The sequence below is a fragment of the Gymnoscopelus braueri genome (assembly GCF_963280865.1).
Source record: "Gymnoscopelus braueri genome assembly, chromosome: 15".
Taxonomy (NCBI): domain Eukaryota; kingdom Metazoa; phylum Chordata; class Actinopteri; order Myctophiformes; family Myctophidae; genus Gymnoscopelus; species Gymnoscopelus braueri.
Window position 1 is genome coordinate 35,490,304 of NC_137620.1, and position 21,794 is coordinate 35,512,097.

At 40.3% G+C, this 21,794-nt stretch overlaps 1 protein-coding gene across 1 annotated transcript in view; it reads left to right on the forward strand.

The window, feature by feature from the left end:
• Positions 1-21,794, forward strand: part of serpinh2 (serine (or cysteine) peptidase inhibitor, clade H, member 2) — a 48,190-nt gene that overhangs the window by 15,319 nt on the left and 11,077 nt on the right. The window contains exon 4 of the mRNA XM_080451192.1: positions 1,574-1,806. Within this exon, the coding sequence (XP_080307318.1) occupies positions 1,574-1,806 (233 nt within the window). The remainder of the gene's footprint in view (positions 1-1,573; positions 1,807-21,794) is intronic.

Genomic DNA, 21,794 nt, shown 5'->3' on the forward strand with positions numbered 1-21,794 from the left:
AATGAGTAAAAATACTTTACATGAGTAAAAATACTTAAAAGATGTTAAAATGAGTAAAAACACGTAAAAATCAATAAAAACATTTTAAAGTACTTAAAATTAGTAAAAATACTTTGAAGTCATCAAAGTCTGTAAAAAGTAACTAACGAAATGAACTCATGAAAGGCACCACTCTCTTCACACTGGTGTGATTTTTTCCCCCCTGTGGAGCCCCCCCGCTGCTTATGTCTGACGATGCTGAGACCCCCTACATGTGCACGCACACACACACACTTGTGTTTTTCAGACATGTTAACCACTTAAGCCCTATATACTTCTCGTAAGACGAATGATAAAAAGAGCAGATTATGTGAGCTTGTAGATCTGCAATTTTAGATTAAAAAAAAAAACGTTTTCAAAAATATCTAAAGTTGGATTGATATCGCATTGAGAACACACAGGCATGTTTTCCCAACATTTCCAAACTATTTCCAAACAGACAAGGCCTCTCACAATGTGTCACGTTGCGACACGTTGTGAGATGGCTAATTTCGGCCACAAGATTTTGTGTAGAGGGGAAAAAAAGAGAAGACCAAGTACAGAGCCAAAATATTAAGTTTACCATATGTTTTAATGATTTAAGCGGTTAAATGTCTGAATTAACTTGAATCCAACTTATTAATTGAAAAGATCATGTGTAAAAAACATTAAAGGGACACTTGGAGACTTGAATTCATGGATATTTTTTAGTTTTTGTCTCATTCCCAAGACAATAATTTGATGACCAGCGGACCGGTAGGCAGCGGTTCCGGTAAGAGACATGTCTCCTACCGGAACCGCTGCCGGTCATCAAATTATTGTCTTAGGAATGAGACAAAAAACTAAAAAAATATCCATGAATTCAAGTCTCCATGGGGTGACTAATCCATTGAAACAAAGTTTTTTTTTGGGTGAAGTGTCCCTTTAACTTTAACATCACTAACCCTAGTGCTGTCAAACAAGTCTATGAGGCGATCAGGGGATCTATGAAAAGATTTTAACACAATTTTTATACCAACATATGAGAGATGTAGCAGGGCGGGCCCCCTGCTACATATTTGTCTATTTTTGGGCGGTGAAACCGCCCCTATAAGTGAGGTTTGGATATTTGTACAACAAATCCTGCGCTGTGATTGGCCAAAAATGTACAAGTGAGGTTTGGATATTTGTACAACAAACCCTGCACCGTGATTGGCCAATCACAGTCTATTCAGGACTGTGATTGGCCAGTGTCACATGACACATGTGCATAGCCCTATATAAGAAACCATAACTTAAAAAAAAACATAAATTTGTTTCTTTTAAGTTATGGTTTCTTCCATCATAAAGAGTGTTTCAATAAATGTATTTATTTTTTGTACATGATTGGTTGACTCCATTCAGTATTGTGATTAGCTAGCAAGACACCGCCCACTTCACACAGGGTGTGATTTTTTTTTCTTCTTTTTTTCCTTTTCTCTTGTTTGATCTCCTTTTCCATTTGCCCCCCTTGGCCTGAAAAACGTTAAAGACCCCTGTTCTAAAATCTTCCATTTTGTGTCCCCGTGTGGTCCAGGTGTGTACCGTCACTACGAGGACATGGAGAACATGGTGCAGGTGCTGGAGCTGGGGCTGTGGGGGGGCCAGGCCAGCGTGGTGCTGCTGTTGCCCTTCCTCGTGGAGGGTCTGTCCAGGCTGGACAAGCTGCTCAGCCCGGAGCTCATCAGCACCTGGCTGGACAAGAGCACGCCGACGAGCGCCGCCGTCACCATGCCGACGGCCAACATCACCTGCACGCTCAGCTTGAAGGTACGCGCACGTTTGTAGTGTTACCAGTGGTGGAGAAAGTACTTTAACCCATGTTGGGCGGGAACCCCTATTTGTAACTATACCTTTCAGGATGGGAACCCCTTTTGGGGTTCTTGTTGCTATGTACAGTATATAGCAACATACATTTGTTGTAATTTTTTTATAAATATTTGAAGTTTTTCAGAAAACTTAGGTCAGGATTTAGAAGGCGTTTTTAGAATTGGCCTCAGGTCTAAATGGGTGAAGTAGTACAGAAGTATCAAAATATACTTAAAGTACCAAAAGTTAAAAGTACTCATTATGCAGAATGTCCCGTTTCACAAGTTATCATCATAATGTCTAAAAATAAATTAAATCTTTTGAAAATAGCAGATCTACAAGCTCACAATGCGTCGCATCAATTGTGAGCTTGTAGATAGGCTAATAGCCAAAGTTTAAATAGGGCTGAAGTGGTTAATGTATGTTTTGTAATAATAATCAATATCTACAAAGTAACTAGTAAGTTTTCAAATAATTGTAGTGGAGTAAAAGTACAATATTTGTCTCTGAGATGTAGTGGAGTAGAAGTATAACGTATAGAAAATTGGAAATACCCCAGTAAAGTAAAAGTACCTCAAAACTGTACTAATGTACAGTACTCGAGTACATGTACTTAGTTACCTTACACCACTGAGCATTACTATACTTTTGAGGACATCAACATTTTGGGATAGGGATTTGGGATTGTATGAATGCAATTCTTTTTTTTCATCCCTCTTATATCCCCTCTACAAGGGTGAAAATGACTTAAAATGGATCTGGTATAAAGCTTACCTAACCCAGACCAACCTCCATTAAATTTAATTCACCAAATATCACAGTACATAACTTCCATCTGTGATTCATGTTTCTGCCTGCATCTGACACCACGCCAAAACCTCAACTGCTCATATGTTCATATGACCATATGACCATATGTGAATATGAAAATAGCACGTCTACAGCTTGTGGATCTGCTATATTTGCTATTTTTTAAGTGGACTTGTCAAGAATCAAGGAGGTTTATTTGTCACTACTCAAGCAGCGAAATGCAAGTGTGCGAGATCTGCAAAGACTGTGCAACATCTAACATAATAATAACTAGGGATGCACCGAATATTCGGCTACCGAATATATTCGGCTGAATATGGCCAAAAAAGCTTATTCGTATTCGGCCTTATAATCTATTCGACCGAATGTATGTATATTTTATAACTGATCTCGATATGGACCCATAGTGATTATAAGTTTTGCCATAATCATGCAGCTCTACAACAGAGGCACAGCCATGACAGCAATGGTACAAAAAAGGGTTTAAAAAAAATATATATATATATATTTTTTTAAATAATCATATTCGGTTATTCGGCCAACTGTTTCCTATATTCGGTATTCGGTTTCGGCCAATAATTTCCCATTCGGTGCATCCCTAATAATAACAACAATAAAACTAAGATAATAAGATAAGAAGAAGCCCGCAAGTTCTTCTGCGGTTCCCGAGTTCTCCCTGTGGACCCTGGACTGGCTCCAACAGAGCCTGGCAGAAGGCACGATGCTCCGTCCATATACTAGACCCAGCCCGGCCCCTCTCGAGCCATAGCCCCCCTCTGCCGCGTCAGCAGCCCCCCGGCGCCATGGGCGCTAGCCTTGGGTCCCCCCGGAAGGGGAGTGGTGCACCCTCAGGGACGCAGATGCTGCCACATGGCCGACTTGTCCAGCAGGGATTGATCGGGGGGCTATGAGGGGAGGGGGTGACGAAGGTCACCTTTGAGCAGACGTCTTCCTCCATAATGGCCGCCCCCCCCTGCCACCGCCACTGCATGACTGGCGAGGGAGATGCAAGAGTTTCTCTCTTAACCCATTAAAGGGATATTTCACTTTCAAAAACATTTTGGGTCATTTTATCGTCTACTCAGGCTTTTGTGAGCCCTCCAGACAGATTTTAGATATTTGATATTCATTTTATCGGACACGCCTCGCCCCGTATACAAACCCATTATAACTTCAAACTCAGACTCATCCTGCTCTCCTAATACGTGAGGGGGCTGTGTGTTTTTGATTACTTTTTTATTTTATTTTTTATTGTGTTTATTTTTTTCATTTTCCAAAACAAATGTTTAAAAAAATTAAAAAAAATTATTTGAAAACATTATTTGAAAAAAACATTTGAAAAAAAAAATTGATTTTTTTTTTTGAAAAAACAATTGGGAAAAAAAAAATTATTTGAAAACATTATTTGAAAAAACACGGTCTCCTCACGTATTAGGACAATATCAGTCTCCTACAAGGACGGGTGTTTCTGATTAATCTAACATGGTTAAAAATGTACGTTACAATGAGTTTGTATAGGAAGGGGCGTGTCTGATAAAACGAATATCAAATCTCTATATTTTCCCTCCCTCTCTCTGTCTTTTCTCTCCATTCTTCCCCCTCCTCTCCTCCTCTGTCACCAGGCCCGCCGCCTCTCTCTCTCACTTCATCGTCTGCCCTTTCTCTCCCTTCGCTTCCCACTCTTCACCTGTGGCCTCTGACTCCTCCTCCTCCTCTTCTTCTTCCCCTCTTGTCTCGACGTTGTCTTTGCTCTCTGAGACACCGGCATGCGGCGGTGCACGCGGTCACGCGGCCGGGGACCCCCACCAGAGCAGACAGGGTCGGGGACCCCCAAACAGAGCAGACAGGGTCTCTCTAGTAGCAAGCCACTGCAGCCTAGAACCCCAAGCTGCCTGGGCAGGTCTGAGGGTGACCCTGAGCTGTATAGCTCATTTCTATAGCCTCCCAGAGACTCACACAGCAGACCTGCCGTTCCAGGCGTGACAAGGTCCTCCTGAGGCCTGCGAGGGACCTGTGCTCTCCTCACCCTCAGAGCCAGTAGGTGAGGAGAGAGGAGAGACCCCCATCGGGCTCTGATCTGTGGTGGATGAAGTATAGCATGCATGATTGGGGGCTCTTGAGGTTCACAGAGCAGAGGCTAGGACTGAAGCAGTGTCTGGGCTTGTTAGGGATGATGGAGCATCCTTGGAGACACCAGGCCATGGGGCCTAGTAGTACTAGAGGCTAGTAGTACTAGAGGCTATTAGTAGTAGAGGCTATTATTGGTTTGGTCGATAATATCAGCCATTACTTGACTTTTTGGATAACATTGGTATTGGCAATTATGCAGCGGATGTGTCATGATTTTTAACCACTTTAAACCTGACAGCCCCTCATCATAACCTTTATTTCAACTCGGTACAGTTGAAGGGCAGGCCCTCATTTTCAATGTAGCCGAGATACAGAACGTCGTAATCAACAGGAATATACATGTATATTACATCAATATTAAATATATGAATAAGATAGAGAATACTCAAACATATTCAAAGAACTAAAACAGATGGGCCGGAAATTAATTAAAACAGTTACAGTCTGGAACAAAAGTGTTGGAAACCATTATTTAATTGACCCAAGGAAGGCAGTGATCTGATTTTTAGGGACTTAGCTCATTCCAAGCAGATGGAGCACTAACAGAGAATGCTGCCTTGCCTAGCTCTGTATGAGTAAATGGAACCTTGAGGGTCAGGAAGTCACTCGAGCGGGTCTGGTAGGGCCCTTATTTTGGGCATGTAATTATAGTCAACATCTTTAATTAAACATTATTATTATTATTCATATTTTTGAATGTAAAATCTACAGGATCACATTTACAATGTGTCTTAATTATTTGTTTGCTGATAAGTTAAATGTTCTCAATATAGAAACTTGAATTAAAATGCTTTTCAAATTCATTTAAAGATTATTATTATTCAAAACAAAACATCAGTAATAATCGGTGGTCTAGGACTCTCCAAACTCAGGATCGGCATCGGACCCGAACATCTGTCTTGGCTCGCGCTCTGCCCATTAGCATGAACACAGGTAGCAGACAGAGAACCAAACACTCACAGAAGATTTCCCAGGGGTCTCTCTTTCCTCGAGAGGGGGATTCTCTCCTCTGGGGAGTGTCTCCCCTGAGAGCTGGGCAGAATGGGGGGTGTTGGTGGGGTGTGAACATCATAAATCATGATGAATCTGTGGACGAGACACAAGGAGAGCTTTCGCCATTAGTTAGTGGTCAGCAGTAGTGGAAAAAGTACTCAAATACTCTGTTACAAGTAAAAGTCTGGAATTCTAAATTTACTTGAGTAAAAGTACAAAAGTATTGGTATAAAAATGTACTTAAAGTACCAAAAGTAGAATGCACTCATTATGCAGAATGTCCCATTTCCAGTTTTCATTATGTATAAAATGTATACAAATCTTTTGAAAATAGCAGATCTACAAGCAGATCTACACAATGCGTAGATCGGCTATTTTCAAATGGGCGAAATGTATATAGCGCTGAAGTGGTTAATGTATGTTTTGTAATAATAATTAGTAACTAAAGTTTTCAAATAATTGTAGTGGAGTAAAAGTACAATATTTGCCTCTGAGATGTAGTGGAGTAGAAGTAAAAGTACTGAAAATTGGATATACTCCAGTAAAGCAAAAAATACCTCAAAATTGTACTTGAGTAAATGTACTTAGTTACTTTACACCACTGGTTAGTGGTCAGTTCTTATACAATACACAAATAGCAGTGGAAAGTATTTCTTGAGTCAGTAGATACAATGTACACTTTAGGAGGCATTTAGCAGATTTGGGCATTTTATTCAGAGCGACTTGTGCGAGATCAGAGAAAGCGGAGTACGCGTGACCTCTAGTCCACAAACAACAAGGTAAATGCAGAGAGAACAATGTAGTGCCAAACAAAGTAGCTATAGGATACCAGGTAAACAATGACCCTAGCATCTGTCTAAACGTTCCTAAATAACCTTTGTGGTCAAGAAAAAATAATTTAAATAATGAAAACAACAACAACAACCAGACAAGTAACCGCTAACCAACATATTATCTGCATCGCAAAGTAGCATCTATTGGAGAAAAACAGGAGAGAGGAGCGCTAGCTAGGGAAAAAAAAAAAAAAAGAGAAAAATATTTCTCGAGTCTCAATGAAAGCAGGATTCAAAGGTGAATATTCAGGGGAAAAATGTTTGTTGACTACATTTCTTCACTGACGAAAACAAAATAAAAACGAAATAAAACTAAGCTATGATGACTAAAACTAAGACTAAATATATTGACAATTTCGTCAACAATTAAAAGCTAGACTAAAATGTTATAGGGAGGGACGATTGGAGAAGAGATCCAGTAGGACTAAAAGATAAGTCATTTTATGTTTGGTTGCAGTTGGGTGTTGCGCTCTGAAAATAGCAGATCTATACAAGCTCACAACGTGTCGCTCTGCAACACGCTGTGAGCTTGTAGATCGGCTATTTTCAGCATGCAACCAAATGTCAAATCAGCCATTGCGACGCCATCAAGGCACCGCCAAAATACATTTTAGTCGACTAAATGAACTGTAGTTTTAGTCGACTTTCATCTTATGATATTTAGTCGACTAAAACTAAACAAAAACAAAAAAAATTCAGATGACTGAAATATGACAAAAACTAAATAGAATTTTATTCAAAAGACTATGACTAAAACTAAATCAAAATCAACACTGGTGTAATGGTGGCCTCTTCCATGTGTATATCAGACGTCATGTTGGTGACGTCATATTGACACAGTGATGTCATGTGGCTTTTGTGCTTTATTTTGCTCTCCATTGACTTCCAGTGTGAAATAGAAGTTATAAAAAGTGAAATTAACTATTTTTTTAAACATGTTCCCCCCGTGTCTCCTAGGGTAGGTACCCTCACAAAAAACATGCAGTAATCCTGGTCTCTATACTGCCTCCCCCTGGTCAGCTGGGGCGCCTGATGGAGGGGAAAGGAACTGGTTGGAATAACGTGTTCCTCCTTTCACACGCTACGTCTAAACCAGGGAAACTCCCCTCATGTCAGGTGATAAGAGGCGGCTTGCTAGCTCTCATTCATTGAAGGAGGCATGAGCTCGGCTCTAGGCTCTCCCTAGGCTGGCAGAGGGAGTGTAGCGCCCAGGATTACTTAGACAGTTGGCACTGGGTGAAAAAATGGGTTACAAAATCGTGGAGAAAAAAAAGAAAGAAAGTGTAAAACATGAAACATATGCTGGGAGTCGAGTGGTTTGCAAGATTTAGCCCCAACAGACACACACACACACACTCTTCTAGATGGCTCGCCATGCCATAAAAAAGGAGCGGGCCAAGTATAGAGCCCTGAGGGATCCTGGTCAACTAAGTGTACAGGGTTTAAGTGGTTAAGTGGCCTCACAGAAAGAAAGCAGCAAATCAGCTCACTGCTGTTGTGCTCCAGCATAAACGTCCATGTTCTGCTCTCTGCTGTCTTAACAACCCGTCTCGTTCTCTTCACAGTATAAACCTGCAAGGGGAGAACTGCAGAGGAAGTACGTTTGTTTACATAGCGTTTCATTGGAACCACGGCTCATAACACCACCAGCTCAGCTCGGCGGTACTGGCTCCTTGCCTGGAGCGTTCCTTCAAATTTGATCATTTTATAATGCGGAAACGTTGCCGGGAGATCCAGGCTCTCAGGGTCAGATTGCAAGTACTCAACGATTTGTGGCAGCGGAGGGGGGGGGGGGATCGGTCGAATCTGCGTCAAAATTTGTGTGATCACAAGACCGCAAATTTGCGGAGGGACTGATTAACCCTTTAAGACCGGGAACGCATCTGTGTGTCATTTTAAGATTAGTTTGGGCTATTCAAAAATAGCAGATCTACAAGCTCGTAGTGCGGCACCGAGTGCCGCGCTATGAGCTTGTAGATCTGCTATTTTAGAAAAATCGTGAAAAATGTTTTCAAATCTTTGAATATATATTTTTTAAAGCAAACATTTTTAACTCAAATCTTTGCTTCTGGGGGATTCTACAAATGTCTTCTAAATCATACGTTTTTAAAAAAATAAATTATGTTGCTATAATATCAGTGGTTCTCAAACTTTTTTCATGTCAAGGACCCCCCCCAAAATGTTGTTCCAGGGACCCCCCCCAGAAGTAAAGATTTGAGTTAAAAATGTTCGCTTCAAAAGTATACATACATTCAAAGATTTGCACAAATGTTCACGATTAAAAAAAAGGAAAATAGCAGATCTACAAGCTCTTAGCCGCCCTAAGAGCTTGTAGATCTGCTGTTTTTGAAATAGCCCAAAGTATAAAATAATGGTTAAAGTGGTTACACACAGATGCGTTCCCGGCTTTAATGGGTTAAAGGCGTTCTACAACTCCTCTGCAGTGGGTCAGGGTGTTATTTTAGGGCCCGAGACGGAGCTGTGGGTTTAGAGAGGGAGGAGAGAGCGTGTGCAAGAGTGAAGGAGAGGCTAGTGCAACATGACATATTATCCTTACTGTCTGGTGGAAACCACGTATGTCCAAAAAACATTCGTTTCCAGGACATGGAATAAATGTCCAGTGGATCCAATATACTGTAGTTATTATTTAGTCACAAGCTCTTGTTAGTACTTTTCTTTGGTTCAATATACAGTATACGGTATATAAAACCCATAGACACACGTAAACACTTTCACTTTCACCTTCAAGATGTTTTAAAAAATAGCAAACGTATATATATCACAGCTACAAGCTCACAATGTGTCGCTATCGCTGGTGGGAAAAGTACTCAAATGTTTTACTTAAGTAAAAGTATCAATACTGCAATGTAGAAAGTACTCTGTTACAAGTAAAAGTCTGGAATTCAACATGTACTTGAGTAAAAGTACAAAAGTATTGGTATCAAAATGTACTTAAAGTACCAAAAGTAAAAGTACTAAAATGTTTGAAAATAGCAGATCTACAAGCTCGCGACGCGTTGTGAGCTTGTAGATCTGCTATTTTCAAATAGCCTAGATATAAAATAGGGCTAAAGTGGTTAATGTATGTTTTATAACGTAATAATGTATATCTGCAAAGTAACGAGTGACTAAGTTTTAAAATAATTGTAGTGGAGTAAAAGTGCAATATTTGCTTCTGAGATGTAGTGGAGTAGAAGTAAAAGTATAGACAATTGGAAATACTCCAGTAAAGTGAAAGTACCTCAAAATTGTACAGTACTTGAGTAAATGTACTTAGTTACTTTACACCACTGGTCGCAATGCAACGCGCTGTGGATCTGGAATATTTTCAATATTATGAAAAGAAAAACATGAAAAGTTGAATTATGGAGATACAAGGTTTCTGCCCGACAACAACGATTTGAAGCAGGGCGAGCGAGCTTAGGCAGTACAAAGCATTTCCCTTGGAGCGGAGAGAGAGAGAGAGAGAGAGAGAGAGAGAGGAGAACAGTACAGCTGACTGGAACCTATTATCATGTCCTCATTAGATGTACATTGTAAAAGCTCATCATGAGGGCTGATGAAATGCACTCTGCCCTCCCACTAGTTTAACCCATTAAGACCGGGAACGCGAAAAATAGCATACTGTATATACAAGCTCACAGCTACGAGCTTGTAGATCTGCTATTTTTTTGGATAAATCTTGAAAATGTGCACAAATCTTCGAATATGTATATTTTTCAAAGAGAACATTTGTGAACATCACATTTTTGCTTCTGGGAGGGGTCCCTGGAACAAAATATTTTGAGATGGGGGTCCGCGGCCAAATACATATCATTTTGGGTGGTCCTTGACATGAAAAAAGTTTCTGAACCACTATAGCAACATAAAAAAAACTGTTAGGATTTAGAAAACATTTTGTAGAATCCCCTGGAGCAAATATTTGAGTTAAAAAAGAAATCGCTTAAAAATATATATATGTTCAAAGATTTGACAATTTTAGACAATTTTTCAAAAATAGCAGATCTACAAGCTCATAGCGGTGCCGGGCTATGAGCTTGTATATCTGCTATTTTTGAGTAGCCAAAGGAATCTAAAAAATGACACAGATTCTTCCCCCGGTCTAAATGGGATAACAAACATCTCTGCAGACTCATGCTGCCATGTTTTTGTTGCTGCGGCCGTGCCCCGAAGAGCAAGCTTTCCACATGAACATCGTAAAGGGACACACTGGGGGACGCAGGCTGTAATCTAGTATTAACCCATTAAGACCTGAGGCCGCGTCTAAAAAGTTTCTAAATCCTAAAAAAAATTCAGAAAAAAAAATTAAAAAAAATAATTCACGATTTTTCAAAAATAGCAGATCTACAAGCTCGTAGCGCGGCACTCGGTGCCGCGCTATGAGCTTGTATATCTGCTATTTTTGAATAGCCAAAGACATCTAAAGTGACACAGATGCGTTCCAGGTATCAATGGGTTAAAGCTTGAAGCATCTCTTTTTGACACGGCCGTGACTTTGCTTTCAGAAAGGGAGGCCAAGTACATATTGAAAACCCTCTTTTCTGTTGCTGGGGGGGGGGGGGGGGGGGTGGGGGGGGATTGTAAGCCACAGAAACCGCTTTTACTGTTGCAAATAGCTAATACTACCCGTGTTATATGACCTAATTATGGCTAAGCTATACCGCTGTTTTCTTAACCGCCGCGAACGAACCCCTGGCGGAGTCCCACTTCTGGGCATGTCATTACAGGCGAACGTTTTGCGTAGAGGGGGGGGGGGGGGGGAGCATGGAACCCTGGGGGACTCCGGTCAATGAAGCATATAGGGGATGAAGTTGTTAAAATAAATAATGAAAGAATTGTGTCATCCCCAAAGGGGGGGAAATAACTTTACTGTATTCACCCAGCAGAGGGCTTGCTCAGGGACACTTCGACATGGGCCGGGCCGAGGGGGATCGAACCGGTGACCTTCTGATTACCAGATGGCCTCTCTATATACCCACTCGGCTCAACCTGATCTCACACGACTTGGTATACATTGCAGTGGTCATTCCGTGCATAGACGACTGGAAAACCCGAAAATCCGTGCATAGCCGCCTCGCATCTCCGCCATTGAAATCTGTGAACCCATCGCCAAATAAAAAGGAAAAACAGCGCCCTCTGCTGTTTTTTACTCTTTCACTTGGCTCTGGGAGGAGCTCAAACGTAGCACCCGTGCGCAAGGAAACCGGGGTTTTTGGTCTAGCCTCAGCGCTCCACTTCCGGTGGTGCGACTATGTTTTCATTCCCACTAACAATATTTCTACACGGAACACTAACACCACTTCTCCCAGAGAACATGGATCGTTTTGGTTATAAGCCCACTTGTTTCTATGATGAAAGAGCAAATTAAAATGTGAATATCTTTCCGTGGTTTTGTCTGCTCCGAGGACGCTATTGTTAAATGAGTTTCCATTTGTTTTCAGTGGGAAGCGAGAGCACAGACAGTAAATCCCGCCCACTACATTTGATTGGGTAAAGCTGGGTAAACCTGCTTCCTGATCTGAAGGCACGCCCACTTGTAGGCCAGTGCGTACACGTTATGACGAACCCCCCCGACAGATTCAAGCGGAGAGCAGAATCTGTTCTTGATAGATTACCGCGATTGTGACTAAACCATTTCGGAGGCGCACAGTCTCAAGGGAACTGGAGCCACGTAAGGGACCACCGAGCGAGCTAAAGCGAGCGAGTTGCCGTCCCGAACGTTGCGACGGCGCCTACTCAGCGCCGTTTGAGTTACGTACCGATAGGCACACAATCGTACATTTTGTTGTAGGGACTGCTCTGCTTCCGGGTTTTTCCGGGTTGCAACTGGTTACGCCCACCGTGGGACTCGCCGTACATATGCACGGATTGTCGGGGTTTCTAGGCGACTATGCACGGCATGACGTGCACTGGATCCGTGCAATGTATACTAAATTCTGTGAGATCAGGCTGCTCGGCTACGACCGTTCTTTGTCTTGCCGTGCCCGCTCACGAGGATGCGGTGCATTTGAGGAAATCATTACAGAAGAAAGGCCCCACGAACGAGAACAAAGCTGAAGCTCATGTTCCCTCTGTCTCTGCGACGGCCCGCCTTGCCTCCCCCCCCGACCATCATTTCTCCAAATTGGCTCGGGGCAAATAATTGCTCATCACGACGCGTTAAGAATGTTTACCCCTCCGTCTGTCAGGGCCGTCTGACAGACATGGCGGCCTTGGAGTTCGGGATGCATTACAAAGGGGGGGCCGCGTGTCTGTCTGTCTGTCTGTCTCGCTGGTTGTCATCTTAACAGCAGACCCTAATGCACGTGCACAGGGCAGGGCAGGGCAGGGCAGGGGGGCTGTACTGTACAAATCTGTACTTCTATAACACGTGTCGTACAGACGGACACGTGCGCGCCTGCCAACAGAAAACAACTTCATCGCCAGACCAAAAAGTTTACATTCTACGTTTCTGCAAAACCACTGATACTTTGAATGTTGATGTTTCTGAACCCCAAATGTGTTGCATATCAGCATTTCCAGATGCAGACCACGTCAACTCAAAGATACATTCTATATGAAATACTATGTGCCGCTTAGATCAGCGGTCTTCAAAGTTTTTCAGGCCAAGGACCCCTTAGCTTAGAGAGAGAGAGCAGGGACCCCCCTTCTACAAATTGTGTTGCAAATTAAACTTTTTCATACTGTAGATTTCAGTAGCTTCATAGATTTGTTAGACAGCACTGTCATCAGTGTTGGATTCATGTTAATGCGTATTTTCAGACAGTTAACCACCCTATTACTAAGTATTGACCCTTGATACTTAGTAAACTTGACCTTTGGCTTTTTTTCCCTCTACACCAAACCTCTTTGCCGAAAATAGCCGATCTACAAGCTCACAACGCCTCGCAGCGCGAGGCGTTGTGAGCTTTTAGATCTGCAATTTTTGGCTAAAGGTCTCCTCAGAATAGGGATGCTAGGGTTCAAGTGGTTAATGTAAAGAAATAAAATAAAAATCACACCCAGTGTGAAGTGAGCGGTGCTATTTATGAGTTATTAATTTCATCATGCATCTCGGTAGCCAATCACAGCACGTCCTGCGAAGTGACGTGCTTACATTTTTTACATTATTATAAATTTCATCATGCGTCTCGCTAGCCAATCACAGCGCGTCTGCGAAGTTTGAAGTTAATTTCATCATGTGTCTCGCTAGCCAATCACAGCACGTCCTGCATAGCTTAGCCTATGGCCGTGTTTTCCACAGCATGGCGTCACAGCGAAAGACACATTTTCGTGACGGAAAGAAAAACTTTCACCACGGATGGGTCCTAAACCCTCTTATAGGAGCGGTTACACCGCTCAAAAATATATACTATCACACAAAGATTTGGCAGCCCCCCTGTAGTAACTCTGAGGACCCCCCGTTGAAGACCCCTGGTTTAGATTACAATTGATTCCCAGTTCCCACCATATTGGTTTGCAACTGGAATGCCGCTGAGTCATCAGCATGGCCATCGCGTCGCTCGGTACTGGCACTCGTTCTGCTAGCACCTCGCTCGCTTGAAACATTGAGATGTAACGTCTGCAGTGGTGGAAAGTAACTAAGTACATTTACTTAAGTACAATGTTGAGGTATTTGTACTTTACTTGAGTATTACACATTTCCAATACTTACTTCTACTCCACTACATCTCAGATCCAAATATTGTACTTTTACTCCACAGCATTTATTTGAAAACTTTAGTTACTTTGTAGATTTTGTTTATTATTACAAAATATATATTTTCCACGTCAGTCCTATATACATTTAGGCCATTTGAAAATAGCCGATCTACAAGCTCACAATGCGTAGCTTGTAGATCGGCTATTTTCAAAATATTTTATACATTTGAAAACTTGAAATCGGACATTCTGCATAATGAGTACTTTTACTTTTGGTACTTAAATACATTTTGATGCCAATACTTTTGTACTTTTACTCAAGTAATTTTTTTATTCTGGACTTCTACTTGTAACAGAGTATTTCTATATTACTTTTACTTAAGTAAAACATTTGAGTACTTTTTCCACCACTGGTATAAGGCAGAAATGTACAAGAAATGTTTTTCTTTGGCGATTTGGTCGTGCATGCATGTACGGTTTTGCATGAACGTATACGTTTTACTGAGTCAATGTTGTGTGAATTTGCCTTTTGAACTGCACTATCCCTCCTCCCTCTCTCTCTGCTACATCAGACCTGATTTATACCTGGTCGTACGTGGGTGTCGCACATCGAATATTAGCCGATCTACAAGCTCACGACAGGGCGCGGCGCAGCGCGTCGTGAGCTTGTACGTTGGCTATTTTCCCGACGTGCGACACAGTATATAAATCAGGCATCAGTCTCAGACATCTGGTTCCTCCTCACATGTGCTCCAGTGCGCCATCGCTCAATGGCCGCGCCATGGCTCTGCTGACCTAAATAGGAGTGACATTCAGCGGGCGAGGGAGGGAGAGGTGTGTGTGTGTGTGTGTGTGTGTGTGTGTGTGTGTGTGTGTGTGTGTGTGTGTGGCGGGGGGGTGGCGGGGAGGGGGGGTTCGATCGCTCAGGGGACGAAGTGGAAAAGCATCACAGGGAAACTATAAATAGCGGTAGAGTTCTCTCTTTCTTTCTGTCTTTCTCTCTCTTTCCCCTCTGGTGAAGGGCAGACTGTGTTGGGGGGGGGGGCGGGGGGGGGTCTGTGGCCAGAGAGAGAGAGAGAGAGAGACTTAACGATCTTGGCCTGTAGGTCACTGGCTAAAATACCCTCATTGCTCTCTCTCTTTCTCTCTCTCTCTCTTTCTCTCTCTCTCTCTCCCTGATCCAGCACTGGCCAGGCCGGACACACACACTATGGCAAGCCGTTTTAACATTTAATCGAAACATGCTCCTATCTGTAACATATGTTTTAGATATCCAAAAACACGTTTCTCCTAGTCAAAACAGTATTCTCACTAGTCATAATTGTAATTAAAGATATCCATAATGACATTCTTACTAGTATAAATTGTATTTCAAGATATCTATAATTAAATTTCTCCTAGTCAAAATTCTATTTCAGATATCTTAAAATCCGTAAAAAAATACATGTAGCCGTTTTAACATTTAATAGCTAGACTGGATATGTATACTAGATATCTATAATTCAGTTCTTCCTAGTCAAAACTAACGTTTCGGATATCCATAATGACATTCCTCCTAGGAGGAACTGTCATTTGAGATATCCGAAACGTCATTCTTCCTAGGAGGAATGACGTCACTTTTCCCATTCATGTGTATTGGGCTTTTAGTTTCGGATATCCGTAACTGCATTCTGGATATCTAAAACTAACATTCTGGATATCTGCAATAGAATTCTTACTAGGAGGATCTACTCTTTCAGATATCTACAATGCAGTTCTTACTAGGACAAACTACCATTTTAGATATCCGAAATTAAAAAATAATTCCAGACCTCCGTAATTACATTTAGTATATCCATTAATTCATTGTTACTAGGACAAATGGAATTATGGATATCCACAATTCATATTATTACTAGTACAAATGTAATTTCAGATATCTGCAATTAGTATTATGACTAGGAACAATACAATTACAGATATACATAAATATGTTATGGATATCTGGTGACAGGTAGATAAGACGCCATTTTAACATAAAAGGGTTGATTGACTATCTACAATTATATTTTAGATATCTCAAATAGCATTTCTCCTAGTAAAAACTGTATTCTTACTAGTCATAATGGTAATTAAAGATATCCATAATGACATTCTTACTAGTATAAATTGTATTTCAAGATATCTATAATTTAATTTCTCCTAGTCAAAATTCTATTTCAGATATCTTAAAATCCGTAAAAAAATACATGTAGCCGTTTTAACATTTAATAGCTAGACTGGATATGTATACTAGATATCTATAATTCAGTTCTTCCTAGTCAAAACTAACGTTTCGGATATCCATAATGACATTCCTCCTAGGAGGAACTGTCATTTGAGATATCCGAAACGTCATTCTTCCTAGGAGGAATGACGTCACTTTTCCCATTCATTTGTATTGGGCTTTGAGTTTTGGATATCCGTAATTGCATTCTGGATATCTAAAATCAACATTCTGGATATCTACATTTGAATTCTTACTAGGAGGATCTACTCTTTCAGATATCTACAATGCAGTTTTTACTAGGACAAACTACCATTTTAGATATCCGAAATTAAAAAATCGTTCCAGACCTCCATAATTACATTTTGTATATCCAAAATGTAATTAAATATAACCACAATTCATATTATGACTAGTACTAATCGAATTATGGATATCCACAACTGCAATTGTGCTAGGAAAAATATAGTTCAATATATCTGTATTTATATTATGGATATCCGTAATTGTAATTCTTCCTATCCATAATGCAGTTTTAGATATCTATAACTGCAATATGATCGCTTTCCTTCCACCTACGTCAGTGGCTCGTGGACTCTGATTGGTCCGTTAAATGTGTCATGGGTGCCGTTTGTGTCGTTCACATTTACATAGCTTTAAGTTCCCTGCTTTCTAAGTGGCATTTCATTATAGGCGAACGGAACTACCCTAAAAACAAGCAATTAAGTTAGATTTCTGTCATCTAACGCTCATTAATCTCTCAGTCTCAACAGATTACGAGCTGCGCTAACAAATTCAAAGGGAAATAAAACAGCAGGGGGCGCTGTTTTCCTTTTTTTTATGGGTTCCCATTGATGCTTCAGTATAATCATATACGAGCAAATGACCACGCTGATTGTCAAATACATTTATTATGTTAATGTCGCCATTGTCTGAAATTAGTCCAATCCTCACCTTTGTTTAGGGTACACATGTCCTCTCCATATCCAGATCACACTGGAGCCATGTTGGTTAATTATATCAATGTCAGTTGTAGCCTAGGTCAGTGGTTCTCAACATGAGGTCCGGGGACCAACAAGGGCCATTAAGGGGCTCCCCAGCAAATTGATAATTAAACATGCCAGAATATCCTAAATTAACACAATTAGACAATTTAGCCTAGATTAGGAGAATGGCTGTTCTGATCATAGTTTGCTCTACAAGCAATAGGCTTAGGCTATAGAGATACTGGTCATGGACAAGAATTAAAAAACACAAGAAAGCCATTGCCTTGTTTCCATTGGGGTCCTTTGTACTCAATTCATAGTGACATTAAATGACAGACAGATATACACTACTATGCAGAACATCATCTAAGCAATTTAAAAAATAAGAGAAAAAGCTGACAATGAAATTCTTTCTTAATCACTTTATTTTTGGTGAATGTTCACCTAGTGCAGTGTTTCTCAAAGCGGGGTCCAGGGACCCCCAGTCCTTCCTTAAGGGGGTTCCAGGGGGTCAGTTAGGAACCAAATGGATGAATGGATGAACAGGGGTCTTCAACAGGGGGTCCGAGACCCCTAGGGGGTCCTCAGAGTTACTACAGGGGGTCTGCTAAATCTTTGTGTTATGATTATTTGTTTTTACCTTAACCATTTGAACCCTAATATCCCTTTTCTGAGGAGAACAACGCTCACAACGCCTCGCAGTGCGAGGCGTTGTGAGCTTGTAGATCTGCTATTTCTGAGGAGAACAACGCTCACAACGCCTCGCAGTGCGAGGCGTTGTGAGCTTGTAGATCTGCTATTTTTGGCAAAGAGGCGTAGAGGGAAAAAAGAGCAGACCAAGTGAACAAAAAAAGTTTAATCTGAAACACAATTGTATACAATATAGAAGAGGGGGTCCTTGGCCTGAAAACGTTGAAGGCCCCTGCCCTACGGAACCTCTCCCTCCGCTGTATAGCTCCAAGATGAGCTATATAGCGGAGGGAGAGGTTCCGATTGGAGCTATTATACACATTGATTCTTGAATAGGCCTATATACGATTAGCCAGCCCTGTTCTTTTTTAAAACAACATTTTCGGGTTGATTCATCTAGCTATTTGTTGAGTTCTCATACGAATTTGGCATTAGGCATTGTACTACATAGAGGGTGTATGAAACGAAAGCCTGCCAGCCAGGTAGCCTACTTATAACAAGGCGTTAATAAAGTGACCAACATGGATGGAACTCTCTCTCTTTGTTCTCTGCTCTGCAATGCAGGGGTTAACGAGCATATCATTTGCACTATATTAGCCATACTGGTGAGTGGTGACAGGATAAAAGTGTTGTCTCTTGACAATTTGTTGATCTGTGAGCCCAGGCCACCTGCAATTTACAGAGAATACAGGATAGGTGGGCACTAGGGACATCTGGGCACCCTGATGTAAAATTGGCTATTTTGTCCAAAATTCAAAAAAAATAAATATGAAAAAATGGTCCTAAGTAATGTAGATATGCACGTTATCTCAAACGTCCTTCCTTCAAATTCTTGTTTATGTCCATAATATCGGTACTGGTTTTGTAGAAATGTTTGTATAAATATTAGAGCTTAATTTTGTTCTAATCATGTATACCTTATTTTACTTAAAAACGTTTTCCAATTTAATGTTTTAACATTTTCTGGTACATATGGTAAGTTATCACTTAGCCTACATATAGTCTTCATCCTTGGCATTAAAACAATGGTGCGTGAATGAAGTATAATTGAAAACGATTTGTTTAGTGCCGTTTTTTATCTCAAGACTCATATGGGCTTAAATTTTAACATATTCGGTTTAATAACTCACACCCTGTTAAATCAATTGAAAAACTTTGTTTATGATAGCAGACATGTGTACAGTAGGTCCTTTGCTTGAAAATATTACATGTAGGTAAAAAAAAAAAAAATGAAAAGAGAGAAAACTGTACAATAAGGCTCGCCCAAGATGACGTAATTTTGAATATCTAAAATGGTAGTTTGTCCTAGTAAGAACTGCATTGTAGATATCTGAAAGAGTAGATCCTCCTAGTAAGAATTATATTGCATATATCCAGAATGTTGGTTTTAGATATCCAGAATGCAGTTACGGATATCCGAAACTAAAAGCCCAATACACATGAATGGGAAAAGTGACGTCATTCCTCCTAGGAAGAATGACGTTTCGGATATCTCAAATGACAGTTCCTCCTAGGAGGAATGTCATTATGGATATCTGAAACGTTAGTTTTGACTAGGAAGAACTGAATTATAGATATCCAGTCTAGCTAGTTCCTCCTAGGAGGAATGTCATTATGGATATCTGAAACGTTAGTTTTGACTAGGAAGAACTGAGTTATAGATATCCAGTCTAGCTATTAAATGTTAAAACGGCTTGCCATACTATTTCTACTAGTAAGAATGTAGTTATAGATATCTGTAATAAGGATTTGGACTAGTCAAAATGCAGTTTTTACTAGTCAAAATGCAGTTTTGACTAGTCTAAATGTAATTACAGATATCTGCGATTACTTTATGACTAGTAAGAATACAGTTTTAACTAGGAGAAATGCTATTTGCGATATCACAAATATAATTCTAGATAGTCAATGGACACTTTTTATATTAAAATGGCGTAATATCTACCTGTCACCAGATATCTGTAACTGTATTGTTCCTAGTCATAATACTAATTGCAGATATCTGAAATTACATTTGTACTAGTAATAATATGAATTGTGGATATCCATAATTCCATGTGTCCTAGTAACAATGAATTATTGGATATACTAAATGTAATTACGGAGGTCTGGAATGATTTTTTTATTTCGGATATCTAAAATGGTAGTTTGTCCTAGTAAGAACTGCATTGTAGATATCTGAAAGAGTAGATCCTCCTAGTAAGAATTATATTGCAGATATCCAGAATGTTGGTTTTAGATATCCAGAATGCAGTTACGGATATCCGAAACTAAAAGCCCAATACACATGAATGGGAAAAGTGACGTCATTCCTCCTAGGAAGAATGACGTTTCGGATATCTCAAATGACAGTTCCTCCTAGGAGGAATGTCATTATGGATATCCGAAACGTTAGTTTTGACTAGGAAGAACTGAATTATAGATATCTAGTATACATATCCAGTCTAGCTATTAAATGTTAAAACGGCTACATGTATTTTTTTACGGATTTTAAGATATCTGAAATAGAATTTTGACTAGGAGAAATTAAATTATAGATATCTTGAAATACAATTTATACTAGTAAGAATGTCATTATGGATATCTTTAATTACCATTATGACTAGTAAGAATACAGTTTTTACTAGGAGAAATGCTATTTGAGATATCTAAAATATAATTGTAGATAGTCAATCAACCCTTTTATGTTAAAATGGCGTCTTATCTACCTGTCACCAGATATCCATAACATATTTATGTATATCTGTAATTGTATTGTTCCTAGTCATAATACTAATTGCAGATATCTGAAATTACATTTGTACTAGTAATAATATGAATTGTGGATATCCATAATTCCATTTGTCCTAGTAACAATGAATTAATGGATATACTAAATGTAATTACGGAGGTCTGGAATTATTTTTTAATTTCGGATATCTAAAATGGTAGTTTGTCCTAGTAAGAACTGCATTGTAGATATCTGAAAGAGTAGATCCTCCTAGTAAGAATTCTATTGCAGATATCCAGAATGTTAGTTTTAGATATCCAGAATGCAGTTACGGATATCCGAAACTAAAAGCCCAATACACATGAATGGGAAAAGTGACGTCATTCCTCCTAGGAAGAATGACGTTTCGGATATCTCAAATGACAGTTCCTCCTAGGAGGAATGTCATTATGGATATCCGAAACGTTAGTTTTGACTAGGAAGAACTGAATTATAGATATCTACTATACACATCCAGTCTAGCGATTAAATGTTAAAACGGCTTGCCATACACACACACACACACACACACACACACACACACACACAGACACAGACACAGACACAGACACACACACACACACACACACACACACAGTAATGGCATTGGCCTGAGAGCTGCAGTCTGGCTGGACGTCCAGCCGGTGACTAAGACATACGAGCGCGCGCGGGAGAACTCACTCAATCACGGCTAATGAGGTCGAAAAGGTCATCAAATATTTACGAGAGCACACACACTCTCTCCCCCAGTATACAGTGTGTCGGGGAAGAGCTGTCTTTAACATTGGTACCACAGCCTTGTACCGCATGAATTAATCACATTTAAAATAAAGCGTTTCACTGCTCGTGCTTTGATATCTCAATAAAAAAGT